Source organism: Vanellus vanellus, assembly GCF_965231255.1.
Source record: "Vanellus vanellus genome assembly, contig: HAP1_SCAFFOLD_527, whole genome shotgun sequence".
Taxonomy (NCBI): domain Eukaryota; kingdom Metazoa; phylum Chordata; class Aves; order Charadriiformes; family Charadriidae; genus Vanellus; species Vanellus vanellus.
In genome coordinates, this window is record NW_028128606.1 from 4973 (window position 1) to 32493 (window position 27521).

Below are 27521 nucleotides of genomic sequence, written 5' to 3' on the forward strand. Positions count from 1 at the left end.
CACCATTATCCCACCAGTATTCCCCATTACCCCCAGTATTCCCCATTATCCCACCAGTATCCCCCAATATCCCCCATTATCCCACCAGTATCCCCCATTATCCCACCAGTATTCTCCATTACCCCCCAGTATCCCCCCATTATCCCCCAATATCCCCCATTACCCCCCCAGTGTTCCCCATTACCCCCAGTAACCCCCAGTATCCCCCATTCCCCCGCCCACCTGGCGCCCCCTGGTGGCGCTGCGCTGCCGGTGGGCCGCAGCAGTGCGCATGCGCCGCTGCGGTGTGATGGGTCGCCAGCGCGCATGCGCAGAGGGAGGGCGCCGGTGCGCCTGCGCATGGGGCGGGGCGGCGGCGCATGCGCGGTGCGTGGCGGCCGGGCCGCCGGGAGCTGGGCCGCCTGCCGCGCCGTGCGCCCCCGGCCCGCAGCCCGCGGCCGCCGGTGAGTGACCGAGCCGGGGGGGTGGAGAGGGCGGGGAGAGCTCTGAGGTGGCCGTGGGGGCAGCCGTGAGGTTACTGTGGGCCATCCGGGGGGGGGCTTACCCGCGGGAAGCGGGAGGGCAGTCCTGAGGTAACTGTGGGCCTCGGGGGACCTGTGGGGCAACCCTGAGGTAATTCTGCGTCCCGGGGGAAACCGTGGGGCAACCATGAGGTAATTTTGGGCTTCGTGGGGCAACCCTGAGGTAATTTCGGGCACCGTGGAGCTCCGTGGGTCAGCCCTGAGGTAACTGTGGGCGGCGGGGGGACCGTGGGAGCAGCCCTGAGGTAATTCTGGGCCTCAGGGACGCCGTGGGGCAGCCCTGAGGTAACTGTGCTCCTCCCCGCTTCCCTCGGAGTCTGTGGGGACAGCCCTGAGGTAAAATAGGGCCCCCCACCCCGGATAAACTCTAGGGGTCACCCCTCCGCCAATAACCACGGGGGCAGCTCTGAGGTAAATTCCCCCCGCAATGTAACCATGGGGGTCACCCCAGTTAACAGCAGGTGGAGACGATTCTCCCCCCACCACCACCACCACCACCACCACCTGCAGCATAACTGTGGGGTAGGCCTGGGCTCCCCATCCCGAGCACCTCTGGGGTGCCATGAGGTTTCTCCCCCCCTGCACAGTAACCCCCAAGGCTGGGGTGTCACCCAGGAATACCCCTGGGTAAAAATAAGTCAGGCAGGGCTTTATGTGGAATCCGGGACCGTACGGCAGTCAGGTCTCGCTGTATTGAAGGCATACATTTCCAAGCCTGAAGGGTGGTGAGGCGCAGCTGCCTGGAACAAAGAAAACGCTTGTTTCTGCCTTTTTGTCTGTGCCGCGGCTCTGCCAGTGCAACCCAGACCTCGGACACCTGGCTAAAGTGAAAAGTCCCCGACGCTGTGTGTCCACCTCTAAAGGCTTGATTTTAGGGTGAAGGTGCCTGTGATTAACTTGACTTTAATAAAGCTGGAGGCCAATTCTGCTTCCACAGTTCCATCTGAACTGGCATTCACTGCTTCGCAGGAGTGCAGTTCAAACCCTGGCAGGTTTTGTCTTGGAATAACCAAAATAAAAACCTTTCTTTTTTTTTTTTTTCTTTTTTTAAATTACTTTCAATTGTTTGTATTCTGCGCTGTGTATTACAGAGCAACAGCAACACTGACATATAATAGGCCTTGCGATACCAGCCTGCCGGTAGCTCCTGCCTAGGAGAAGCGAGCAGCTTGAATTCCTGCTTGAATACTCCATGAGTATTATTAGCTGATGATTTTAATTTTTTTTTTTTTTTTTTTTGCTTAATTCAGACACTGTGTATTACTGTGGCACTTTACAAGAAGCAGAAGACTCAGCGCAACATGTTTTGCAAAGGGCTGTTTGGAGTAATTACTGCTTTGGGCAAAAGCTTATGGGACAGCTCAAGAGCAGCCTTTGTTTTGCAAGGCTCCTAATTGTAGACCTGGAGTTTCTTACCTAGTGCATGAGGAAGAGCAGGGGTGGAGCTGTAAAGTGTTAAATTAACGCTGGATTTAGCAAAGATGTTTTCACACCTCTCTGGGCTGGCTCTGCCGGCTTTTCGCTTCCAAAAATGAGGAGCCCAGCATGGCGTTCTGCTGCGTAGAAATACAGGCTCTGCTGTTCCTGAGACTCCGCGTTCGTTAATACAAGATACCGTGGAATTAAGAGGATGGGTCTGTAAGTTTGAGGGTGGTTGCCTGATGGGAAGCCAGTGAAGGCAGGGAAGGCTGTTGGAAATCGCCGGGGTGTGATTTAGCTTGTAATTACCCCACTCAGACTGATGCTGTTAACACCAGCTGCGGTCCTGTGTTTTCTCTCTCCACAGGCTCCATCCGTTTCCCATCTCTCCAGGATGAGAGAGGTTTGGGTTCGGCTTTTCCCCTCTCCCTGTAGTTGATAGTTTTGGAACCAGAGGTGATGCTGGAGTCGAGATGGCAGACAGCGTGAAAACCTTCCTTCATGACCTCGTCAGGGTAAGTCTCTGCGTTTCAAGTCCTCTGTCGTAGGGAATGGTCTCATTTGCTTCGTTGACTGTGGGTCTTCTGCAGGGAGCAGCTTGCTTCCTATGTCATCAAGGGTGGATTAAAAATTTTGAAGGAAAAGGGGCTTTTAAAGATCTGTGGCGCACTGGCCACAGTCTAAAGCGGGAGGACTTGTGTCATTTCATGGTGCTCTCACACCATCTGTAAAGCAGTGGGTAGAGCAGCTCATGTCATTCATTTCCACCTCGTTAGGTACCAGCAGCATCATGTTCTGCCATTTCAGCCACACACATTTGGCATCAAAATTTATTCGCTTTGGTCAAAAACTTCACAGAGCAAGCTGTCATGTGGGTCATCTGGCTAGTGATGCTGTCCTGGCTCACGCTAGCATCCTTGTGGTCTTTATTTGGAAGTGAAATTTTGATAATGATGGCTGTGATATCGTCTGGAGCCGAAAATAACTGCCTGGGGAGTTCTAGGAGGTGGCACTCCTGGTCTTTTAAATTGTAAAAGTGAGTAATGCAAGTGCTTCTGGGCACTTTCCTGTTAACAGGTTTGCATGGATGTGGCTGATGAGAGGATGTTTCTGGGACAAGGACAGGTGCTTTTGTTTGTAAAGGAGTAAGCATCAAGCTCGTACGTACAGTCAGGCCACGAGGACTTTGCGCATCCTAAATGTTTTGTATAATTCTATTTTATTAGCCGTAGAAATGCTGGCAAGGGAAGAAGGGCTTTCTGCCAGGCAGAAGAAACGGGCTGTGAGAGATCTGACTCTTTGGCTTTTGCCAGAGTTATAAATAGCAGAGATTGGATGAGAAATCACACCTTTAAAAAAAAAAAAAAAAAAAAAAAAAAGTACTGCTGCTCCTAAAGATGCTGGAACATGCGGTGATTTAGGTCACTGGGCCACGGACAACAGTCGGTGTTGCTGCTCCAAACCTTGGCTCTGGCTGCGCCTGGATTCCCCTGCTAGCCAGGGAGCGGGGCTGGCCACGTCCAAGTCCCTTTCCGTAACCGGGAGGTTTTCCATGGCCTGGGTCCGCCACATCCCATTCCTCCTCTCTCTGCGGGGTGGAATGTGATGGCCTCTCCCCGTGTCCGCAGGGGATTAAGGACTCCATCTGGGGCATCTGCACCATCTCCAAGCTGGATGCCCGGATCCAGCAGAAAAGGGAAGAGCAGAGGCGGAGGAGAGCAAACAGCGCGCTGGCCCAGCGGAGGTTTCACATGGAAGAGAAGAAGCAAGAGAAGTGAGTATGGGGCCTGACGGGTCATAAATTGGGTAATTCCCTCCTTTTAGCCCATGGAAGGCAGGGAGGGAGAGCACGACTCTGCCCCGAGCTTTAAAGAGCCCGATGAATTGCAAAACTTTGGCGAGTGCGATTTGGCAGTGCTTGTGCTTTTTTTTTTTCCTCTTAAACATCTGTCGTGTCACAGTTGTGTGGCTAAAAGGGAAGTTGAGGCAAGCGGGGTTTAAGAAATAAAGTCATTATTGTTGCCCGCACTTGCGAAGATCTCCGTAAAAATACTTGACAGAACCGACAGAGCCCTGCGAGCCGGGTTTCGGCGAAAGCAGAACTTGTGGTGTGTGTTTGCAAATGGTTCATAAACCCGATCGCACTGAAGCGCGGAGCCAATAAATACGAAAAAGGTGATGTGAAACGCCCTTTTCCCACTGTGTGTGATGAAACTGGAACTATTGTCGTGAGATAAGTCAGACTTTTTACGTTGTTTGACAACTAAGAGTATGCGATTAGTTTGAAATAATAATAGAAGGTATGGAGCTCTGTAAGCTGAAAGAACGTGGGTTTCTGGGTTTCTTTTCTTCCTGAACCCTCGTGCTGTCTCAAAGATATGCCGTTGTTGTTGGTAGCCGTGGGATCGGGGGAGAAGCGGCAGCTCAGATCCGATTTACGTGTCTGGGGCAGATCGAGTATCATTTTTTTCCCCCGGCCCTGCCACGTTCTGCATCCGCTAAGGCTGGAAATGCCAGAATTATGTCCACGTGGGAGCAAAACAGCATCTGTTCTTCTGTCTGAACTCCCGAGCCGCGCTGAGGTGTTTCTCCGCTGCCCTAATTACAGCCAGGCTGGCATTTCACGCAGTCAAAAAGACATTTTTAACACATGTTTACAAATTATTCTGACTAGCTCGGCGGTAGTCTGACATTATTTCAAGATGAGGGAAAAATCTCCCGTGTCCCATGGTCCTGATCATCCACGGAGGTGTCTGCCTATGCCCTCGAGGAGTTATATATATTTTGGGGGGACTCAGCAGTCGTATTTTTCTGGTTTTCCGAGGGAGGAATAACCCCCTGCACTGGTACAGGTTGGGGGGGGTTGACCTGCTGGAGAGCAGAGGGACCTGGGAGTCCTGGTGGACAAGAAGTTGCCCACGAGCCAGCAATGTGCCCTGGTGGCCAAGGTGGCCAATGGCATCCTGGTGTGCACTAAAAAGAGCGTGGCCACAGGTGGAGGGAGGTCATCCTCCCCCTCTGCTCTGCCCTGGGGAGGCCACATCTGGAGCACTGTGTCCAGTTCTGGGCTCCCCAGTTCAAGACAGACAGGGAACTGCTGGAGAGGGTCCAGTGGAGGCTACGGAGATGATGAGGGGACCGGAGCATCTCTCTGCTGAGGGAAGGCTGAGAGCCCCGGGGCTGTTCAGCCTGGAGAAGAGAAGGCTGAGAGGGGATCTCATCAATGCTGATCAATATCTAAAGGGCGGGTGGCTAGAGGATGGGGCCAGACTCTTTCCAACGGTGCCCAGCGACAGGACAAGGGGCACCAGGCACAAACTGGAACAGGGGAAATTCCATCTCAACATGGGGAAAAACTTCTTTCCTGTGAGGGTGGCAGAGCACTGGCACAGGCTGCCCAGAGAGGTGTGGAGTCTCCTTCCCTGGAGATATTCCACCCCCGCCTGGATGCGTTCCTGTCCAACCTGCTGTGGGTGACCCGGCTCTGGCAGGGGGGTTGGACCGGATGATCTCCAGAGGTCCCTTCCAACCTCAGCCGTTCCGCGACTCTGTGAAGCAGTCTGTCGCTTGTTGGGGGGGACGTTTGTCCGGGCGCTGGGACCTGAACGCGTCTCGCCCGTCTCTCTCTGCAGCGAACCCCGGATAGTGAGCCGGATATTTCAGTGTTGTGCCTGGAACGGAGGCGTATTCTGGGTAAGTGGGTATTTTTATTTGTGTGGGGTTTTGGTTTTTTTTTTTTTCCCTACGTTAAAAACCCCGGGAAAGCCCAGCCCGTGTTTGCGGGAATCGGTAGGCGCTCCCAGTCCCGACGCCGTATTTTAAGGATGTAGGATCGTAGACTCACTTGGGAAACCCGCGCGTTAAACCCCAGCTGCTTCTCTAAATAGTCGCCTGCAGTCTGTGATACTGATTTACCGAACTGAATATCGATATTTTAAAGACGTTTCCCCAGCTCTGACGTTTCGTGAGGCTGATCCTTAACGGAGCGGACGCTCGGCAGCCCAATAAATCGCCGGCTTCGTTTTTCCGTCAGCCTGTGGGACAGATAGAAGGAACCGGTGTGGAAATGTTAAAAATAAAGTGCTCAGTTGTAGGTTTTGGCTGTGTTTAAGCAGAGAGCCTCAGTCCTCCGCTTGTGGAGGAGTGGGAAGAGGGTCTGCCCTAAGATGAGTCGTTAGGGCAGCGCAAGAAACGACCGTGCAGCACCTCATCGACATCCCTTCTTGTCTTCTTTTTCCCCTCTAGCTTAGTCTCTTCTTGTTTTACCGCGTATTTATACCTGTCCTTCAGTCGGTCACGGCACAGATCATCGGTAAGTCCCTTTCCTGTTTGTAGGGTGGAACGAGGAGGTTCCTACGCCGGTTCCTCACGCGTTCCTCCCTGTCCCGTCTTCCCAAGGTGACCCTTCCTTGCACGGCGATGTCTGGTCCTGGCTGGAGTTCATCCTCACTTCCATTTTCAGCGCCCTCTGGGTCCTTCCCCTCTTTGTGCTCAGTAAGGTCGTCAATGCCATCTGGTTTCAGGTAGGTGACAGGGACCGGGGGAATCTCGGACCAGGGGAATCACCTTGTTAAGGTGGCACAAGGGGGGGCGGCCTTTCGGCGGGGGATGAAATCCCACCCCAAAAATGGGCTCTGAATGGGCAAAACCAGCTCATCTCACCTCTTCCGAACTTCATTTTCCCCACGCCCATGTTTCTCTCTTGAATTTCATTTCCTTCAAGCCTCTTTTTTTTTTTTTTTTTTTTTTTTTTTTTTTTTATATTTGTTGGGTTTTTTTTCTCCTCCTCCACCACCCCGCAGGACATCGCGGATCTGGCGTTCGAAGTGTCCGGCAGGAAGCCTCATCCCTTTCCCAGCGTCAGCAAAATCATCGCCGACATGTTGTTCAACCTTTTGCTGCAGGCGCTCTTCCTCATCCAGGTGAGACGACAGCCGCACCCCCAAAACAAAGCAACCCCCTGCCACGTTCTCCCCCAAATCCAGAGAATCCAGAGCTTTTTTTTTTTATTTTAATTTTTTTTTTAATTAATTATTATTTTTTAACCCCCAGGGAATGATCGTGAGCCTCTTCCCCATCGACCTGGTGGGCCAGCTGATCAGCCTCCTCCACATGTCCCTGCTCTACTCCCTCTACTGCTTCGAGTACCGCTGGTTTAACAAAGGTGAGAGCTGCTGCCCCCCTCCGGGCTGGAATTTGGCCGGATTGAGGGTCCGAGGCTGATTTTTTTTTTTTTTTATTTTTATTTTTTTTTCCCCTTCAATTTTTAATTGGAATGAAGTGTGACAGAGGTGTCTCTCTCTCCTCCTCTCCTGGGTTGATTCCCGCCGGTTTTTCTTCTCGCCAGGCATTGAGATGCACCAACGGTTGTCCAACATCGAGAGAAACTGGCCCTACTACTTCGGCTTTGGCTTGCCGCTGGCTTTCCTCACGGCGATGCAATCCTCTTACATCATCAGGTGAGTCGCCGGGAGGGCGGGCGCCCGTTTCCCGACCCCACCCCTTTTATTATTTTTCTCATTTTATTATTTTTCTTATTCTTTTTTTTTTTTTTTCTCCTTCCAGCGGTTGCCTCTTCTCCATCCTTTTCCCTCTCTTCATCATCAGCGCCAACGAAGCGAGGACCCCTGGCAAAACTTAGTGAGTACCGACCTCCGCCGTTCCCTAAATACCCTTAAATCCCCCCAAACCTCACCTGCTGCTCCCTGAAATCCCACAGCGAGCGGGGGCATTTCCCGGTGCCGGGAGCTGATGGGCTCTCTTCCTTTTCAGCCACTTCCAGCTCCGGCTCTTCTCCTTGGTGGTTTTCCTCAGCAACAGACTCTTTCACAAGACCGTTTACCTTCAGTCCGCCCTCGGCGGTGCTTCCCCTTCCTCTTCCTCTTCCTCCTCCGACCGTCTCCTCTCCCCCCAGCCCTCTCCTGCCAAACACACGGCTGCTCTGGGCCACTGAGCCCCTCCAAACCCTGACCCGGGGACAGGCGGGACACGCAGGACCCAGCCTGCCGAGGCGTCGAGGTCGGTTCTGCGTCTCCCCTCGCCACCATGGAAATTTTGTTTTTTTGGGGGGAAAGACAAAACAAACAAAAAATGTGGATTTTTAACACCTTTGTGAGTTTCGAAGAGCCGGCTCGCGTCCCGCCATGGTTTTATAGTGGACTCTTTTTGTACCCGTGCCATCTCCCCACCGTCGAGCGCCGCGCTACCCCCCTCCCCGTGCATGTACTGTTTCTGTAGGGTCGGGGGAGGAACCGGTGATGTCCCAAAACCCCGAGGGGTTTGGGGTTTGTTTGTTTTTTTTTTTTTTTTTGGGCCGGTTTATCGACTTTTCTCTAGTCTTTTCACACTGAAACATTAAACAGAGGAATCACGATTCGCAGCCGTCCTGTGCCTGCCCCTCTCTCTCAGCTGGACGGGGGTGGGGTGGGGTGTGTGCCCCTCGGCGGGGCCACCGCGGAGCGGGGCCGGGCGACGGAGGCTCGCCACCCACGTGGCGCTACCCACGTGGCGGGAGCCGCCCGCTTCCGCATCCGCCCACGTGATGAGCCTCGCCCCGCCCCTCCGAGCGCCCCAAGCCTCGGCGGACACGTCACGGCTCGCTCTCCGCCAGCCCCACCCATCGGAAGGCGCCGCAGGCAGCCCGCCCCGCCCCACCTCCCCGCGTCGCGGCCAATGAACGCCGCCGTATCTGGAGTGGCGTCGGTGAGGACCAATGGCGGGTGGGCGGGGCGGGGCGGGGGAGGGCCGCGGCGGCGGGTGAGGGCGGCTGCGCGGGGCGGATGGCCGGGGCGGCGGGGCCGAGCGCGGCGCCGGGGTGAGGGCCGCGGCCCCGGGGGCGCGGTGGGGGCTGTCCTGTGCCGAGGGGGGGCTGTGGGGCGGGGAGGGTCGTGGGGTGAGGGGGTCGTGGGATCCTCAAGGCCTGTGGGGCGGGGGGTGCCTGGGCCTTGTGGGGTGTCGGGGCCTTGTGGGGTGAGGGGGGCCTGGGCCTTGTGGGGTGAGGGAGCTGTGAGGTGAGCGGTGCCCGGGCCTGTGGGGCGAGGGGCTGGGGGGTTATGGGGTGCCCAGGTCTCTGGGGTGAGGGGCTGTGGCTTTATGGGGTGTCCAGGTTTGCGGGGGGGGGGGGGGGGCGGGCTGTGGGGTGAGGGAAGCTGTGGGGTTATGGGGTGCTCAGGCCTGTGGGGTGGGGGGCTGGGGGGGTTTTGGGGTGTCCAGATCTCTGGGACGAGGAGTCTGTGAGTTATGGGGTGCCTGGGCCTTGTGAAGAGCCCAGGCCTGTGGGTGAGGGAAGTTGCGGTCCTGTGGGGTGCCCAGGTCCTGCCTGTGGGGTGCCCAGGTCTGTGGGGTGAGGGCCTGTGGGGTTATGGGGTGCCCAGGTCTGTGGGCTGAGGGGCTGGGGGGTTTTGGGGTGCCCAGGCATGTGGGGTGAGGCACTGCTGATAGTCAGGGCCTGGAGTCTGTGGGATGTGAACTTAGGGGCTGGGGTGTGTGTGTGTGTGAGGGGTTTTGGGGTGCCTGAAGGTGCGGAACGATGGGGTGTGCAGGGAGATTGGGTGCAGGGGTGTGGGGTGCACAGTGTCTTGTAGGACACAGACAAGCTCGGAGGGGCTGGTAGCGAGAGCAGGGTGTTAGTCCACAGCCCAGGGACAGCCATTCCTCCTTCCCACCCCAGTATCTGGGGAGTGGCCGGAGGGTGCTGGTTGCCCCAGTGGCTGTGGCATTACTGGGTGGCAAAGGGTCCCCCCACACCCCGTGTGTCATCTGCCAGAGTGGTGGAAATCAGGGGAGCGGTGGTACCTCGGTGGCAGAGCCGCTTGTGCCCGGGAGGCGACTGCATTCTGTCGTCATTACCTGTTTCTTATTAGCCCCAGGGGAACCAGAAAATAATTGCGGCGCGGGGTTATTTGTGTATTAATTAGTAACAAATGTGTGCAACTCAGAATTGCTCCTAGGTCACAGAGATTTTTTTTTTTTTTCTCCAAGTTTGTATTTTATTTTTAAATCTCAGCCTGTCCAAATCTCCCCTCCCCCGCGTTGTAGCACAGAGAGGTGACCTGAGGATTTATCCACCAGTTCTGGGACTGAATTTGCAGGGAGTGGTTGGGGATATTTTTTTTTTTTTTTTTTTCCCGGATTGATTGGGTAAAGGAAGCATTCTAAAGAAATCAGAGGGTTTTCAAGAGTGGAAAGACGTTATTCTCTGCCCACAGTTTCACTTCCTTGGTGTCACACCAGGATTTTGCTGGCTCTTCCTCCAGCCAGAGGCCGAATTAAACAGCCACGTTGTCCGTTATAAACAAAGCTGACTTATTGTGCTGGATTCACATTAGCAAACCACTGGGATGTGTATGTTTAATGTAAATAATTCAAAGTGGGACTGGCTAGGAGCTGTTCAGACCTCCAATATATGAGAAAACGGCACCCGCTTCTTGCACTCTCCGTTGATTACTTTTTTAATGCACCACTTAGGGGTTGTGGTTAAACTCCAGAGACCAGCCAGGGAAAATTTAAGGCTTTTGCTCAAAGCTTACGCTTGGATTTTGTTTTGTGTACAGAGAAACAGACTTGTCCTCTGCGCCAAAGAAGTTCTGGTCTCTGTAAAAGAAAGAAAAACCTCAGACGAGGCTTGGGGCAACTGATCAGGTGAGGATGGGAGGGAAGGGGATTTGGGGAAGAGAGACACGGATCGGCGAAAGCATCTGGCAGGGGTGAAGGGTGGACACAGCCTCCTTGGGCAGGAGTAGGGTGTTTAAGGTCCTACTTCACGAAACTTTTAGAGGCGTTGTGGGGCTGGGAGCTGGCTCGCTCTTTGATCGTCTTCCCTCTTCGTTTTCAGGTCTTCAGGCATCCTCAACCTCTGCTTTTGATGTGAAGATGACCAAGTTAGGGTTTCTCCGGCTGTCCTACGAGAAGCAAGACACTCTGCTCAAGCTCCTCATCTTGTCGATGGCAGCTGTGCTGTGTAAGTCCGTGTCCTGGCACTGCAGGTGGCTGCTAGCGCCCTCAAAGGGGGACTCTGGGATGGAGCTACCTCTGCTCCTTCTCTTCATTTGTAGGTCATGAACCTCTCATCTGTATTTATAGCGCTTAAGCGAACGCTTTTACTCCTACTGTACCTTTTTCTTTGAGAACTGCGCCTGTCTTTGTCTTCCCAACGACCGGTTTAAGACAGAAACGATTTTAATCCAGCAAAGAAGTAGATAAACCTAACGTAACTCTGGCTGGGCCAGTGCTGCGGATTCATTCTACCCTTTTTCTGTGTTTGCAGCTTTCTCCACAAGGCTTTTTTCCGTCTTAAGATTTGAAAGCGTCATCCATGAATTCGACCCGTGAGTGTCTTCCTCCTGTTTCATTTTGGGGGGGGGGCTGCTTGGTTTTGCTCTTCTGCAGCACGCCCGATTTGGGTGGTGTTTGCTGGGCTCACGTTAATCCCCGTTAAAGATGAGGGATTTGGAGGGCAGTTTTTAGTACAGTTAGTACTCTTCCAGACCCCAAATTCACTTCTCAGTTCCCAGGACTCATCCTGCAGCCTGGATCTAAGGAATGGCCCAAAACCGCTTTTATACTGGGCTGTGGTTATTCCTGCCCTGCGCAGGGCACAGCAGGAGAGAGCGCTCCTGGTACAACTTGTGTCGGCGAGCCGGGCTGGCTGCTGGTTAAATCAGGCGCGAGGGAGAATGTTACCTTTGCAAACCCACTTTTAAAGCCCTTAGGAGGAGGGATGAACCTTTGCAGCTGAGGTTTTCTGAGGCAGTCTGGGGGGAAAACGGACAGATTCCTTTTGCGGGGAAAACGCACGGTCAGCCCTTACAATGCCGTCTTACCCCTAAACGTCGGAGAAGGGTATCCAAACGGGCACGCAATTTGGTACGGAACTGCCAGTCAGAAGCTGCCTCGTTGTCTGAACGCTCGTTGAGGGCTGCGGTTGTGCCCCGAGGAGCGGTGAGCAGCCGGTATCTCCAAATCCGGATGCGGAGACGCTTAGTGCTTGTCGCTGTTACAGGTATTTTAACTACCGCACAACCCGCTTTCTGGCGGAGGAGGGCTTCTATAAATTCCACAACTGGTTTGATGACCGAGCGTGGTACCCCTTGGGCAGGATTATCGGTGGGACCATTTATCCAGGTGAGCTGCCGGGCGTCTGCCGAGCGGAAACGCACCTTGCCTGAGGGAAAATCGGGAGAGGGGCGGATCGCGTATGCAGAGCCCTGAACTCCAGCTGGGAGAGGAGGGGAACTTGGGGGATGCCCTTCATCGAGGCATCCTGGGCAGCAGCTCCCTCCTGGCGAGACTTTGGGCCGCCTTGCTGTTAATTACAAGCTAACGACCCCCGGTGCTGCGAGCAGACCGAGAACACCCTGATAACGGTGTCGTTTCCATCCCACAGGTCTGATGATCACCTCGGCGGCAATTTACCACGTGCTGCACTTTTTCCACATCACCATCGACATCCGAAATGTCTGTGTGTTCCTGGCTCCCCTCTTCTCCTCTTTCACCACCATAGTGACTTACCACCTCACCAAAGAGCTCAAGGTAAGGGGAAGAGCGGGGCGGACCGTGGAGGCTTTTGCTTTAGGGAGGAGCACGGGCCGTCCGCCTTTCGGAAAGGCGGCTCGCAGCTGTATCGGCCGTTTGGAGGTGACCACCACGCTGGCCAAACCCCAGAACTTCTGGGAAATGGGAGATATGTTTTAAAATTTCATTTCAACGCTCGGTTTTTATTCCTTTGAGGCGTACCCGCGCGTAGTGTGGCACGATAACGAAAGCCCTAAAAAATGATGCCTTTTTCCACCCTTTGCCTGTGGGGTTTTTTTTTTTTTTTCCCCCCAGGATGCAGGGGCGGGACTCCTTGCTGCTGCCATGATTGCGGTTGTGCCTGGGTACATCTCTCGATCTGTCGCCGGCTCCTACGATAACGAAGGTGAGTTTGCGACCCTCGGAGCAGGGAAACCTTTAACGACTGCGAGGGGGGGCTGGAACACGATGGTAAAGATGCTGCCGGGCGCGAAAGAGGAGCCGTCCTCGCCCAGCGAGCCCCGTCGGGTCCCTGCAGTTTGCTAACCCGACTGCTCGGAGACGGGAGAAGAGGGAGTGTTTCCCGACTCCAGCAGCGAGCGCGCCCCCTTTCCCCGGATATCCTTGTTTGCAAACAAAAAAGGGTTTTGCCGCCTCCACAAACTCTGTTTGGGAGCGGAGCTGCTGTGCGGCTCCCCCGTGGTTTTATCTCCGTTCCGGCGGTGACTTTGGGACTGGCAAAGGCAGCAATCTCATTGTGGATGCCTACGGGAGGAGAATCCACGTTCTTCTCCCGTATCTGGGCTATCAGGGAGCACATAAGGAGTGGCTGTGCCCGGAAAGGCCAGCTGGTGTGGCTAGAAGACGCCGCGCGAGCCGTTATCTGCAGTGAGACGCAAACACCGCCGTGTTTCAATCTAGAAATTGGATAGGAAACCCTTTTCCCGAGCCTCCCTCTTTGCACGAGGGGCCGTTCCACCTTCTGGTGGAGCGGCGAAAGCATTTTTATATATATTTTAAATGCAATTGAGTGCTTTGCCGCGCCCCAGAGATTATATCGACGTTTCAGGGCTGATGTGAGCTCGTTTTGACCTTTCTGTGTCCTTCCGCCCAGGTATCGCCATATTCTGCATGCTGTTAACTTACTACATGTGGATCAAAGCCGTCAAAACTGGCTCCATCTATTGGGCAGCCATGTGTGCTCTTGCCTATTTCTACATGGTAAGTGTTCCTTCTCCGGGCACCGAGGTCTTTCTGATAACGGTGACCAAAAATACACGGGGTGCTGTTCCTCCGTCCGTGTATTCGGGGAGCTTGAACCTGTGGGAAGGGCTCGGCGTGGAAATCGGACGGACGCTTTCTTCGTTCATTTCCACTTACCGAAACTAGCGGGTTTTTGTACAAGTTTTTATTAATAGCCTCCAAAAATCGGGGCTTCTGGCAGCTGTGACTGTTGAGGATGCCCTCAGAGAGGGCGGATCTCAGCTGGCTTTGCAGCTGGGGGAAAATCCTGCGGGCGATCGCAGGAAAATCAAACCCGCCGCCTTTGACCTCTGTTGTACGACCTGTTCAGTCCTGGAACTTGTGGGGTTTGTGGTGTGGTTTTTTTTTTGGTTTGTTTTTTTTTTTTCTTTGTTTTTCTCTCTCGGCAGGTCTCCTCCTGGGGTGGCTACGTCTTTCTGATTAACCTCATCCCCTTGCATGTTCTTGTGCTGATGCTGACCGGCCGCTTCTCCCACAGGATCTACGTAGCCTATTGCACCGTCTACTGCTTGGGAACCATCCTCTCCATGCAGATCTCCTTTGTTGGCTTCCAGGTGGGGACCAGAACGGTTGGCGGGCTCGAGGGTGGTCATTTCGTGGGTTGCGACAGAACAACAGCCGGTCAGCACCTGGTTTCTCCTCTTGCCTTCGCCCCTGACGTTATAAGCGGGCGCTGGCTTCTAGGTCTGGCTCCCGTTGGCGCTGATTCGTGGCGACCTTTGGCAAGGTTGACTTTTGGAGGTGCTGGATGACTTTCAAAGCTGCTAATAACCTTCACGGCAGCGGTTGCCTTTCATGAAAATATTTCTGGTTTCGGTGAAGGAAGCGCTGGTGCCAGCGCGTAGCTCGGTATAGCAAGAAAAACGCCCGCTTAGTGCGTTTTCGAGAGAATTGGCTTAATTTTCCTTGCGGATTCCCGTCTGGGAATCGAAGCTGATGTAAGAAGGTGACTCGCAGCGGCGGGGAGGAGACGGTTTCCCATGCCTTCGGTTTTGCTGAGAAGTGATCTGGAAAAACAAACATTTTCTGTCTCTGATGGCGCTCTCCCCTGCTCGCAGCCTGTCCTCTCCTCGGAGCACATGGCTGCCCTGGGAGTCTTCGGCTTGTGTCAGATCCACGCCTTCGTCGACTACCTTCGGAGCAAGCTGAACCCGCAGCAGTTCGAAATCCTCTTCCGGAGCGTCATTTCCCTGGTTGGCTTCGTCCTCCTCACCATCGGGGCCGTGCTGATGCTGACAGGTAGTGGTGGTGGCAACGATGAGGGTGACCCGAGGTGGTGGCGACGATGAGCGCGGTTCACCGCCGGCTTCGCTCTGAAAAGCCGCGTCATTCGTCAATCCGAATTCTGCGTTATTGCCCGCGCTGCGGTTTCGGAGCTTAGGAACCGCCCCCCTAAGGGGGAGGCTGGGACCTGCCCTAATTTGCGCCTTAGCAGGAAAATATTTAAGCGGCGGCTCTGGGTGATGCAGGGAGCAGGGAGAAACCTGCCGTGACTCAGCGCGCGCTGGGGCCGCTGAGCTGATGCTTCGGAAGCTGCATGTCAATCTGTAGTAGCGAAGAGATGCTAAAAATACAAGTTGGGTGGGGGAGAAGTCTTTTTAGGGCAAAATTGCATTGTATTGCCTCTCTAAAATGGCAGGTTTGAGTAACAGAGACGTGAAACGAGGTCTAGGATTGCTCAGTCAGCTTTGCACGTGCTTCCCGTGTGAGAGAACGTATCGGCTGGTGACCCTCTGCCGGAACTGAATTTGATTGATTTTTTTTTTTTTTTTTATTTTTTTTTCCCCCCTCCTCTTTCCTAGGGAAAATCTCCCCGTGGACGGGGCGTTTCTACTCCCTGCTGGATCCTTCCTATGCAAAGAACAACATCCCCATCATCGCCTCCGTCTCCGAGCACCAGCCCACCACTTGGTCCTCCTATTACTTTGACCTGCAGCTTCTCGTTTTCATGTTCCCAGGTGAGCCCCAACGCGGGTGTCGTCAGACCCCGATTTATTAAATCACCGTACGACACCGGAAGGGTTTTATTCTGCCGGCCGCGACCGCAGCCTCCCATCTCCTGGCGGTGCTGGTCTGCCGTGGAGCGTGCTACGCGCCGCTGCCGGCTGTTTTTTAATTTCGGGCAAGAGATTGGGGAGGTGAACCTGACGCGTTTCTCTTTCCTCTTCGCAGTCGGTCTGTATTACTGCTTCAGTAACCTCTCGGACGCCCGCATTTTTATCATCATGTACGGCGTGACCAGCATGTACTTCTCGGCTGTGATGGTGAGGGCCGCTGAGCGCAAGCAGGATGACCAACTGGTCTTACCGAAGCTGACGTCATTTCTTTTTCTGAACTCGTTGATGATGGTTCTTCCACCCTGAGCTGGCCGGAACGTTCACGAGGCTTTTTTCCCCTTCCTTAAAACTGGTTTATTCACCCCTCTGTGCAGCAATGTCGCAAAACTTACTGGTTTTGGTGTTGCTTCCACGCGGCCACCGCTCTCCGCCACTGGGTTGCGGGTCTCCCGTAGCTGAGTTGCAAACCCAACCAAGTTCTCCAGGCATCTGAGCAGGGATGAGCCCGTTTCCGCTCTTGCTCTGCATCCCGAGCCCTAAATGCGGGTTGATTTCTGTGTGTGGAGGCATCTACTAATTCTTGGCTCCACCTCGGGTTGCCCAAGGGTGTTAAATTTGAGGTCACTTCCGCACCTCAGCCAGTTTGGAGGTCTTCAGAGAACTTCCTTCGGGGGCATCTGAGATGGTGGGACCTCCCACGAAAAAAAAAAAAATCAGCTCCGGGTTTATCTTGATGCTGGTGTTTCCGCTGAATTTGAGGTGCTGAATTAGAGATGGCATTTAATTTCCCTCTTCTTTCAGATTTCTGCCCCGTTTTCTTCTCCGACGGGCACTGACTCTTCTGCTCGTCCCCGTAGGTGCGTCTTATGCTGGTGCTGGCGCCGGTGATGTGCATCCTGTCCGGCATCGGGGTTTCTCAGGTGCTGTCCACCTACATGAAGAACCTGGATATCAGCCGGCCGGACAAGAAGAGCAAAAAGCAGCAAGACTCCACCTACCCCATCAAAAACGAAGTGAGCGTTGGCTCGGTGTGGGAAAGGGGAGAAGACACCTGGTCCTGGTGGGGACGAGTGTGGGAGGCTGATGGCCTCTTCCCTCCGGTGTTAACCCTGATTTGTTCCCGCAGGTTGCCAGCGGCATGATCCTGGTCATGGCTTTCTTCCTGATCACCTACACCTTCCACTCCACCTGGGTGACCAGCGAGGCGTACTCCTCCCCCTCCATCGTCCTGTCTGCCCGGGGTGGAGATGGCAGCAGGATCATCTTCGATGATTTCAGAGAAGCTTATTACTGGCTGCGTCACAACACGCCAGAGGTAACCGGGTATAATTCGGGTGGTGAGGACCCAACGTTGTCCGCTGAGGTGCTGACAGCATGTCTGGTGCTTGAGTGCAGGACGCAAAGGTGATGTCCTGGTGGGACTATGGGTACCAGATAACCGCCATGGCCAACCGGACCATCCTGGTGGACAACAACACCTGGAACAACACACACATCTCCCGTGTCGGTCAGGTAGGTCCTTCCCTTGCCCACCGCCTTGCCCTGACTCTCTGAGGGCACCACGTGGTGTGACTGACCCTGTGTCCGCTCCAGGCGATGGCATCGACGGAGGAGAAAGCCTATGAGATCATGAGGGAGCTGGATGTCAGCTACGTATTGGTGATCTTTGGAGGCCTCACCGGGTACTCATCTGACGGTAAGATCTTGCTCTGAGCTGGGTCGAACCCATCCGCGGCGTGCTGGTGGCACAGGCTTCTCCAAAACAGCTCTTAGAGGAGCAAAGTCCCACCTTCAGCTGAGGCTGCAAAGTGGGAACAGTACCAAAATGCTCCTTTCTGAAAGCTGCACGTGCCTTTTTTTGCTCTCCCCCAACTCACCTCCTCCCTCTTTGCCACTCAACTCAACTCAACTCAACTCAACTCAACTCAACTCAACTCTTTGCACCTAGCCCCAAACTCAACTCCTCGTTCTTTGCCCCCCAACTCTTTGCCCCCCAACTCGTCTCCTCGCTCTTTGCCCCCCAACTCAACTGTTTGCCCCCAACTCGTCTCCTCTCTCTTTGCCCCCCAAGTTATCTTCTCACTCTCTGCCCCTCATCTCCTCATTGTTTGCCCCCCAACTCATCTCCACTCCTCGCCCTCTGCCCCCCAACTCAACTCTGCCCCCAACTCAATTCATCTCCTCGCTCTCTGCCCCCCAACTCGACTCAGCTCCTCGCTCTCTGCCCCCCAAGTTATCTTCTCACTCTCTGCCCCTCATCTCTTCATTGTTTGCCCCCCCACTCAATTCAGCTCCTTGCTCTTTGCTCCCCAACTCGACTCTCTACCCCCCAACCCATCTCAACTCAACTCTTTGCCCCCCAACTCATCTTCTCACTCTCTGCCCCCCAACTCAATTCAGCTCCTCTCTCTTTGCCCCCCAACTCAACTCTCTGCCCCCCAACTCAATTCAGCTCCTCTCTCTTTGCCCCCCAACTTGACTCTTTACCCCTAATTCAAATTATCTTCTCGCCCTTTGCCCCCCAACTCAACTTTGCCCCCCAACTCGACTCATCTCTCCGCTCTTTGCCCCCAACTCTCTGCTCTCCACCTTTCAGACATCAACAAGTTCCTGTGGATGGTGCGGATCGGGGGCAGCACGGACACGGGGCGCCACATCAAGGAGCACGACTACTACACCCCCACGGGGGAGTTCCGGGTGGACCGCGAGGGCTCCCCGGTGCTCCTCAACTGCCTCATGTACAAGATGTGCTACTACCGCTTCGGCCAGGTCTACACCGAGGCCAGTAAGTCCCCAAAACACCGCCCCCTGGTGGGGGGGTGACACCACTTTTGGGGCGCCCCAGTGTCCTCGGGGCGCGATGCGGCAGCCCTGCCTGTCCTTTGCCCTCTCCTAGAGCGACCGCCGGGCTACGACCGGGTGAGGAACGCCGAAATCGGCAACAAGGACTTTGAGCTGGACGTGCTGGAGGAGGCGTACACCACAGAGCACTGGCTGGTCCGAATATACAAGGTACGGCCCCAAAACGAGCCGAAAACCCCTCGGATTTGGGGAAAAAAAAACCACAAAACATTAAATTTCACCAAACTCTGTGGGTTTTTGATCACCCAGGTGAAGGATTTGGATAACCGCGGCTTGTCGAGAACGTAGAGGAGCCGCCGCCGCCGCCGCGCACCGCACTGACCCAGCCTTTGCCTGTGAAGCCGAAATATTTGGGGAGGGGGGGGGTTGTTTTTTTTTTTGGGGGGGACGACGACACTTGATTTCTCTTTGTTTTCTACCGTTTGTAAGCGCAGGCAGCGGCGGGACGTCCCTGCCCGTCCCTGCCCGTCCCCTGCCCGCCGGGGAGTGATTTTTATATACGCACGAATCGGAGATAACGGCTTTAGCCGGGGTGGGGGGGTGGGGGTGTTGATTAACGGGGAATTACAAATGATAATAATTAAAAAAAAAAAACAAACAAAAACAACAAACCAAAAGGGCGGTTTCGCTGGGGATTTTCCTCAATTCTGGTGGGTCTTTTTTTTTTTTATTATTATTATTATTATTATTTATTTTATTTCGGGGAGGGGGATTTTTAAGGGCGTTTTTGCCGCTTTTTAAGCGGTTTGGGTGAAAATCTGGGGCGGGGTCATGGGGGGGGCGGGGAGGGGAGGGGAGGGGAGGGGCCGCGGCGTGCTGCGCGCGCAGGGCGGGGCGGGGCGGGGCGTGGCGCGGCGCGGTGGCGCCGGCGGGAACGGGGCGGCGTGGCGGGAGCGGGAAGCGGGACCGGTGGCGGGAACCGGGGCCGCCGGCGGGGATGGCGGTGCCCTTCGTGGAGGACTGGGACCTGGTGCAGACGTTGGGCGAAGGCGCCTACGGGGAGTGAGTCCCGGGGGGGGCCCGGGCGGGGGGGATGGCGGGGAGGGGGTGGGGGGGGGGGGGTCGGGGTTGGTGGCCCTTGCCCGCCCCTTGCACGCCCACTGGCCCCCGCTGCTCGCCCGCCCCTTCCCCCCCCCCCCCGTGAACCGCCGCTGCCTGCGCAGGGCGACCCCCGGCCTGACCCCTGGGGGTGCCGCTTGCATGGCCACTGCTTGCCCATTGCAGGCCCCCTATGTGGCCACTGCTTGCCCCCCTGCTTGGCTATTGCATGCCCCGTATGTAGCCACTGCTTGCTTGCTACTTGCCTGCTGCTTGCCCATTGCGTGCCCCATATGTGGCCTCTGCTTGGCCGTTGCATGCCCCATATGTGGCCACTGCTTGCCCCCTGCTTGCCCATTGCATGCCCCTTATGTGGCCACTGCTTGCTTGCTATTTACCCGCTGCTTGGCCATTGCGTGCCCTTTATGTGGCCACTGCTTGCTTGCTATTTGCCCGCTGTTTGCCCATTGTATGCTCCTTATGTGGCCACTGCTTGCCCGTTGCATGCCCCGTATGTGGCCACTGCTTGCTTGCTATTTGCCCGCTGCTTGCCCATTGCATGCTCCTTATGTGGCCACTGCTTGCCTGCTGCTTGCCCATTGCATGCTCCTTATGTGGCCACTGCTTGCTTGCTACTTGGCCCCTGTTTGCCCATTGCGTGCCCCGTATGTTGCCACTGCTTGCCTGCTGCTTGCCCATTGCATGCCCCTTATGTGGCCACTGCTTGCCCACTGCTTGCCCCTTATGTGTCCACTGCTTGCCCACTGCTTGGCTTGCTACTTGCCTGCTGCTTGCCCATTGCATGCCCCTTATGTGGCCACTGCTTGCCCACTGCTTGCTTGCTGCTTGCCTGCTGCTTGCCCATTGCGTGCCCCGTATGTGGCCACTGCTTGCTTGCTACTTGCCCCCTGTTTGCCCCTTGCGTGCCCCATATGTTGCCACTGCTTGCCCATTGCATGCCCCTTATGTGGCCACTGCTTGCCCACTGCTTGCCCATTGCATGCCCCTTATGTGGCCACTGCTTGCCCGCTGCTTGCCCATTGCATGCCCTTTATGTGGCCGCTGCTTGCCCACTGCTTGGCTATTGCCTGCCCGCTGCTTGCCTGCTGCATGGCCACTGCTTGCCCTATGTATGCCCACTGCTTGCCCGCTGTTTGCCCGCTGCTTGGCTCTTACATGCCCCTTGTGTGCCCACTGCATGGCCGCTGCTTGCCCGTTGCATGCCCCTTCTGCACCCACTGCGTCCCCATCCCACGACCACCGCACGCTGCCCGCGCCTGCCTTCCCTGCCTGTTCCCTGCCCGCTGCCTGTCTCCCCCGGCGCCGTTTCGTGCCCGCCGCGCGCCCCGCTGACCCTCCCCCCCCCCCCCCTCGCCCGCCCCAGGGTGCAGTTGGCCGTCAACCGCCGCACCGAGGAAGCCGTGGCCGTCAAAATCGTGGACATGAAGCGAGCGGCCGACTGCCCGGAGAACATCAAGAAGGAAATCTGCATCAACAAGATGCTCAACCACGAGAACGTCGTCAAATTTTACGGGCACCGGCGGGAAGGCGCCACGCAATACCTCTTCCTGGAGTACTGCAGCGGCGGCGAGCTCTTCGACCGCATCGGTACGCCGCTTCGAAATACCTTTTCTTTTATATAAAAGCGAGGCGTGAAAAAAAATTAAGCCTGAAACGATTGATAATTGCTTTTCTCCTCGTTACTCCCCTCGCGCAGAGCCCGATATCGGCATGCCGGAGCCGGAGGCGCAACGTTTCTTCCAGCAGCTGATCGCCGGCGTGGTGAGTGCGACGGCGATGCCGGCGGTGCCGGCGGCGGTGCCGGCGCGGCGTTGACCCTCCTCTCCATCCCCAGGTCTACCTGCACAGCATCGGCATCACCCACCGCGACCTGAAGCCGGAGAACCTGCTGCTGGACGAGCGAGGTGAGGTGGGCAGCCCCTCCTTCCCTCCCTTCCCTTATTTCATTTGGAGTTCGCCAACCGAGTTTTTAATTGGAATTTGGGGCCCAGAGAACCTGAAAATCTCCGATTTCGGCTTGGCCACCGTCTTCAGGCACAACGGCCGGGAGCGGCTGCTCAACAAGATGTGCGGCACCTTACCCTACGTGGCTCCCGAGCTGCTGCGGCGCCCCGAATTCAGGGCTGAACCCGTCGACGTCTGGGCTTGCGGCGTGGTGCTGACCGCCATGCTGGCCGGAGGTGGGCCGCCGGCAACGTATAGGGGGACCTATGGGATGCAGAAGGTGGAGGGATGTACGGCGTGCTCAAGGGCCGTAGGTGAAATGCAGAACAGGGCGGGGATAAAGGGGATTTGGGGGCCGCAGGAGATGCATTCGTATGGAATGCATAGGGGGAGGCGTGCGGAGGGACGTACGGGGGATGTATGGAATGCGTAGGGAGAGATAGGCAGAATGCAGAAGGCGTGGTATCCGTAAGGGAGACGGAGAGAGGACCGGTGCCGCCGTGCATCGCCGCGCCCATCGCCATGCGCGCCGTCCCGCCGTCGCCCCGCGTCCCTTCGTAAAACCACCCAGGAGCCGTCTTTATCCCCTTCCCCTCTCCCTTCGCAAAAACCACGCGCAAATCTCCCTTGCGCCCCGTTTCCCCTCCCCGCCCGCCTCCTCCTTTTCCGTTCTCCCTCTGCCCCGCCGCAGCGATGCGGCGGGTTTGGCGCAACGCAACGATGCGGTGGGTTTTCCCCTCCGGCAGAGCTGCCCTGGGACCAGCCCAGCGATAGCTGTCAGGAATACAGCGACTGGAAGGAGAGGAAAACCTACCTCCCGCCGTGGAAAAAGATCGATTCGGCGCCCTTAGGTAAACCGCCGGGCACCCGCCGCCGCCGCGCCGGCGGGCGTCACCTCCTCCCCCACCCCCTCCCCATCTCTTACCCCCCCCTCCCCCTCCTCTCTCCCAGCTTTGCTGCACAAGATCCTGACGGAGAGCCCGACGGCGAGGATCACCATCCCCGACATCAAGAAGGACCGGTGGTACAGCAAACCCCTCAAAAAGGGTAAGGGGCCGGCCGGGCAGCGCGTCTACCCCCCCCTCCCCAAATTTGTGTGGTTTTGGGGGGGGTGTTAACGGGTGGCATCTCCCTTTGCAGGCGTCAAGCGGGCTCGCGTGTCCTCGGGGGGCGTCAGCGACTCCCCCGGCGGCTTCTCCAAGCACGTCCGCTCCGACATGGACTTCTCGCCGGTGAAGAGCGCGCTGAGGTGAGACTCCGCTTTTCCCGGCGTGCCGCCCCCGCGCTCGGGCGCTGCAAGTCGCTTCGCTGCCGTTTGTGCCGCTGCGGTGCGCTGCTGCTTGGGGGGGTGGGGGGGAGGGAAGGGGAGGGCGCGGGGGCTTTGCATGCAGCAGGACTTTGTAATTCTTGGCGCGTCGCAGTTCTTTGCACGTCGCAGGGCTTCGCGTGCGGCAGGGCTTCGCAGTTCTTCGCACGCCGCAGGGGTTTGCATGCAGCAGGACTTTGTAATCCTTTGCGCGTCGCAGCTCTTTGCGCGTCGCAGCTCTTTGCGCGTCGCAGCTCTTTGCGCGTTGCAGGGATTTGCATGCCATGGGGCTTCGCATGCAGCAGGGCTTTGCAATTATTTGCATGCCGCAGGGGTTTGCGTGCAGCAGGACTTTGTAATCCTTTGTGCGTTGCAGTTCTTTGCACGTCGCAGGGCTTCGCATGCCATGGGGCTTCGCATGCGGCAGGGCTTTGCAATTCTTTGCACACCGCAGGGATTTGCATGCCATGGGGCTTCGCATGCGGCAGGGCTTTGCAATTCTTTGCACGCCGTAGGGCTTTGCATGCAGCAGGGCTTTGCATGCGGGGGGGCTTTGCAATTCATTGCATGCAGCAGGGCTTTGCATGCAGGAGGACTTTGTAATTCTTGGCGTGTCGCAGTTGTTTGCACACCGCAGGGGTTCGCATGCTGCAGGGGTTTGCAATTCTTTGCACGCCGCAGGGATTTGCATGCCATGGGGCTTCGCATGCGGCAGGGCTTCGCAATTCTTCGCATGCCGCAGGGATTTGCATGCTGTGGAGCTTCGCATGCGGCAGGGCTTCGCAATTTGTTGCATGCAGCAGGGCTTTGCATGTGGCAGGGCTTTGCAATTCTTTGCACGCCGCAGGGCTTCGCATGCCGCGGGGCTTCGCATGCCGCGGGGCTTCGCAATTCTTTGCATGCCGCAGCTCTTTGCATGCCATGGGGCTTCGCATGCAGCAGGGCTTTGCAATTCTTCGCATGCGGCAGGGCTTCGCATGCAGCAGGGCTTTGCAATTCTTCGCATGCGGCAGGGCTTCGCATGCGGCAGGGCTTCGCATGCGGCAGGGCTTTGCAATTTGTTGCATGCAGCAGGGCTTTGCATGTGGCAGGGCTTTGCAATTCGTTGCATGCCGCAGGGATTTGCATACCATGGGGCTTCGCATGCGGCAGGGCTTTGCAATTTGTTGCATGCGGCAGGGCTTCGCATGCGGCAGGGCTTCGCAATTCTTGGCACGCTGCGGGGCTTCGCACGCCGCGGGGCTTTACGCTCTGCGAAGCTTTACGTGCCGCAGGGCTCCGCGCCCAACTCTTTGCACGCGGTGGGGCTTCGCGCGCTGCCCTTGCCGCCCCCGCATCCCTCCCCTTGCCTTGCAGCCAGGAGAAGGCGAGCTACTCCACATCGCAACCGGAGCCCGGCACCGGCGGGACGCTGTGGGAGGGCGGAGCGGCCGCCATCGACAAACTCGTGCAGGGCATCAGCTTCTCGCAGCCCGCCTGCCCCGAGCACATGCTGCTCAACAGCCAACTCCTCAGCACGCCGGGCTCCTCCCAGGTGGGGGCTGCGGCCGCCGCGGGGGGTCGCCTGGCATCGCGTCGCATTCGGCATGCGGCTCGGCGGGTTTTCTCCCGGCGGGGCGCAGCTCGGCAGCGCTTAGGCTAGCGGGGAGCGACTCGGCAACCTTGGCGAGGTTTGCTCGTCTCGGGGCGCAGCCTTGCAGCGCAGGGGGTGCAGCTTCGCAGTGTTCGGGCTGCGGCGTCCGTAGCGTCCGGATGCGGCTTCGCACTCTATATGTCGTTAAAGGAGCGGCTTTGCGGCGCCTATAAAACCAGGATGCGGTTTTGCGACGTCGGGGATTGCGGCTTTGCAAGGTTTGGTCATCCCGGGGCGCAACCTTGCAATATTCGGGCTGCAGCCTCGCAGTGTTTCTCCTCTCGGGACGCCGGGTCGCAGCGCTGCCGTATATTTTAGTACCGCGCTGCAACTTCGCAACGTTCGGGGTGCGGCTCTGCGGCGTTTAGCATATCGGGGCGCAACCCTGCGGTATTTGGCACGCAGCTCTGCGTTAAGGTAGAGAAGGCGAAGGAGCGGCGTCGCAATATTTATAACGACTGTGATGCCGGGGGGGGGGGGAGGGGGTGGCCGCGCCGCAACGTCGGCGATATTTGGGGCGCAACCTCGCGCCGGGGGCGCTGCAGCTCACAGCCGTCGCCATCAGGGGGTGCAGCTTCGCAATATTTGTCCCCCCTCCGAGCCCGGTGTCGCAATTTCACGGGATTTGTAACTTTGGCAACTGGTTGTTGTTTTGTTTTGTGTTTTTTTTTGTGTTTGTTTTTTTTTTTTGGGGGGGTGTCGGGGACGCCACCAGAGCCCGTGGCAGCGGCTGGTGAAGCGGATGACGCGTTTCTTCACCAAACTGGACGCCGACGGCTCTTACCGCGCCCTGAAAGAGGTCTGCGAGAAGATGGGGTACGGCTGGAAGAAGAGCTGCACCAACCAGGTAGGGATCGGGGGGGGGCAAAACGGAGAGGTGGGACACCCCTCGCCGACGCCGTTGCGGCTGCAAATAATTTGGGGGACACCCCCACCCCGCCCCGCCCTCTGCTGCTGTTTTGCAGGTCACCATCTCGACCACGGACCGGAGGAGCAACAAGCTCATCTTCAAGGTGAACCTGGTGGAGATGGAGAGCAAGATTTTGGTGGATTTTCGGCTCTCCAAGGTGAGCGGGGGGGTCTTGAGGGGGTGCAAGGTGGGTGCAAGGTGATGCAGGACCACAGAAGGTTGGGTGCAAGGTGATGCAGGACCATGCAAGGTTGGGTGCAAGACTGTATGGTGGGTGTGAGGTGATGCAGGACCATGGAAGGTGGATGCAAGGTGGGTCCAAGACCATGCAAGGAGGGTGCAGGGTGATGCAGGACCACAGAAGGTTGGGTGTGAGTTGATGCAGGACCATGGAAGGTGGGTGCAAGACCATGCAAGGTGAGTGTGATGTGATGCAGGACCATGGAAGGTGGATGCAAGGTGGGTCCAAGACCATGGAAGGTGGGTGCGAGGTGATGCAGGACCATGGAAGGTGGGTGCAAGACTAAGGTGGGTGCAAGGTGATGCAGGACCATGGAAGGTGGATGCAAGGTGGGTCCAAGACCATGGAAGGTGGATGCAAGGTGGGTCCAAGACCATGGAAGGTGGATGCAAGGTGGGTCCAAGGCCATGGAAGGTTGGGTGCAAGGTGATGCAGGACCATGGAAGGTGGGTGCAAGGTGGGTCCAAGGCCATGGAAGGTTGGGTGCGAGGTGATGCAGGACCATGGAAGGTGGGTGCAAGGTGGGTCCAAGACCATGCAAGGTGGGTGCGAGGTGATGCAGGACCATGGAAGGTGGATGCAAGGTTGGGCGCAAGGTGATGCAGGACCATGGAAGGTGGATGCAAGGTGAGTCCAAGACCATGGAAGGTTGGGCGCAAGGTGATGCAGGACCATGGAAGGTGGGAAGGTGGATGCAAGGTGGGTCCAAGGCCATGGAAGGTTGGGTGCAAGGTGATGCAGGACCATGGAAGGTGGGAAGGTGGATGCAAGGTGAGTCCAAGACCATGGAAGGTTGGGCGCAAGGTGATGCAGGACCATGGAAGGTGGATGCAAGGTGGGTCCAAGACCATGGAAGGTGGATACAAGGTGGGTCCAAGACCATGGAAGGTGGGTGCAAGGTGATGCAGGACCATGGAAGGTGGGTGCAAGGTGGGTCCAAGACCATGGAAGGTGGATACAAGGTGGGTCCAAGACCATGGAAGGTGGGTGCAAGGTGATGCAGGACCATGGAAGGTGGGTGCAAGGTGGGTCCAAGGCCATGCAAGGTTGGGTGCGAGGTGATGCAGGACCATGGAAGGTGGATGCAAGGTGGGTCCAAGACCATGGAAGGTTGGGTGCGAGGTGATGCAGAGCCATGCAAGGTGGGTGCAAAACCATGCAAGGTGGTGCAGGATGGCGCGAGGTGGGCGCACAGCGGGTTACGCGGTGGGTGCGAGGGGGCGCGAGGCCACGTAAGGTGGACGCAACCTCTCCCCGCGCAGGGCGACGGCCTGGAGTTCAAGAGGCATTTCCTGAAAATCAAGGGCAAGCTCAGCGACGTCGTCAGCACCCAGAAAGTCTGGCTGCCCGCCACCTGAGCCCCCTGCGCCCCACCTGCCTCCTCCTCCTCTTCCTCCCCTTCCTCCTCCTTCTCCTCCTCCTCCTGGCGGGGCTCCCGTGGCAGCACCCGAACGCCGTGAAGGCGACCGACCGCGCGTTTTGCGATTTTAAAAGTTCAATAAAGCCCTGGGGGGGGGGGGGGGGGGGTTTACGAAGCCATGGCGCTTGCTGCAAGGGGGAGGGCGCGACGGGTCCCATCCTGCGGCGGTCACCGCAGGGCGCTGGGCGGACCCTGGCGGGCGTAGATAAAACAATGCCATATAACCCCCTTTTATTGAGTGTTTTAGGGGGTATTTTGGGTGCAGTGCATCATTTTATTTTATTTTTTTCATTTATGGGGGGGGGGGTTTCAACGAGCACGGGGCTCGTTCACTCTGAAACCTACTGATGGCGCAGGGTCGCTCAGCCAGCGGA

General features: G+C 56.8%; 3 protein-coding genes across 3 annotated transcripts; all 3 read left to right on the plus strand.

The window, feature by feature from the left end:
- Positions 1-349: 349 nt before the first annotated feature.
- On the plus strand, positions 350-8319 carry LOC309684140 (etoposide-induced protein 2.4 homolog). Its single transcript, XM_082500096.1, has 11 exons — positions 350-443; positions 2308-2455; positions 3569-3714; positions 5573-5633; positions 6186-6252; positions 6339-6463; positions 6743-6862; positions 6993-7104; positions 7288-7399; positions 7506-7580; positions 7713-8319. The coding sequence occupies exons 2-11, from the start codon at positions 2414-2416 to the stop codon at positions 7891-7893; spliced, it is 1041 nt and encodes a 346-aa protein (XP_082356222.1). The 5' UTR covers positions 350-443; positions 2308-2413; the 3' UTR covers positions 7894-8319.
- A 2172-nt stretch (positions 8320-10491) lies between these two features.
- LOC309684144 (dolichyl-diphosphooligosaccharide--protein glycosyltransferase subunit STT3A) lies at positions 10492-19188 on the plus strand. The gene is made up of 18 exons (XM_082500099.1): positions 10492-10580; positions 10774-10899; positions 11206-11266; positions 11941-12062; positions 12325-12470; positions 12768-12858; positions 13567-13673; positions 14105-14269; positions 14774-14954; positions 15518-15673; positions 15888-15979; positions 16630-16785; positions 16899-17087; positions 17168-17284; positions 17366-17468; positions 18369-18557; positions 18669-18784; positions 18884-19188. The coding sequence occupies exons 2-18, from the start codon at positions 10812-10814 to the stop codon at positions 18920-18922; spliced, it is 2118 nt and encodes a 705-aa protein (XP_082356225.1). The 5' UTR covers positions 10492-10580; positions 10774-10811; the 3' UTR covers positions 18923-19188.
- A 383-nt stretch (positions 19189-19571) lies between these two features.
- LOC309684143 (serine/threonine-protein kinase Chk1-like) lies at positions 19572-27238 on the plus strand (the record flags this gene model as incomplete). Its single annotated transcript, XM_082500098.1, has 12 exons — positions 19572-19636; positions 21057-21280; positions 21390-21454; positions 21528-21597; positions 21685-21873; positions 22384-22488; positions 22589-22684; positions 22778-22886; positions 24300-24477; positions 25292-25423; positions 25542-25643; positions 26990-27238. 12 exons carry the CDS (start codon positions 19572-19574, stop codon positions 27083-27085), a joined length of 1431 nt encoding a protein of 476 aa, XP_082356224.1. The 3' UTR covers positions 27086-27238.
- Between the last annotated feature and the right edge of the window lie 283 nt (positions 27239-27521).

What these genes read in the sequence shown, in the direction of transcription:
- LOC309684144 (XM_082500099.1), top strand. Translation starts at nt 10,812, where the DNA reads ATGACCAAGTTAGGGTTTCTCCGGCTGTCCTACGAGAAGCAAGACACT. An exon ending in GGCCGTGCTGATGCTGACAG is followed by an intron (nt 14,955 to 15,517) that starts GTAGTGGTGGTG and finishes CCTCTTTCCTAG; the next exon opens with GGAAAATCTCCCCGTGGACG. An exon ending in GGCTGGTCCGAATATACAAG is followed by an intron (nt 18,785 to 18,883) that starts GTACGGCCCCAA and finishes TTGATCACCCAG; the next exon opens with GTGAAGGATTTGGATAACCG.
- LOC309684140 (XM_082500096.1), top strand. Translation starts at nt 2,414, where the DNA reads ATGGCAGACAGCGTGAAAACCTTCCTTCATGACCTCGTCAGG. An exon ending in GAAGAGAAGAAGCAAGAGAA is followed by an intron (nt 3,715 to 5,572) that starts GTGAGTATGGGG and finishes CTCTCTCTGCAG; the next exon opens with CGAACCCCGGATAGTGAGCC. An exon ending in GTACCGCTGGTTTAACAAAG is followed by an intron (nt 7,105 to 7,287) that starts GTGAGAGCTGCT and finishes TCTTCTCGCCAG; the next exon opens with GCATTGAGATGCACCAACGG.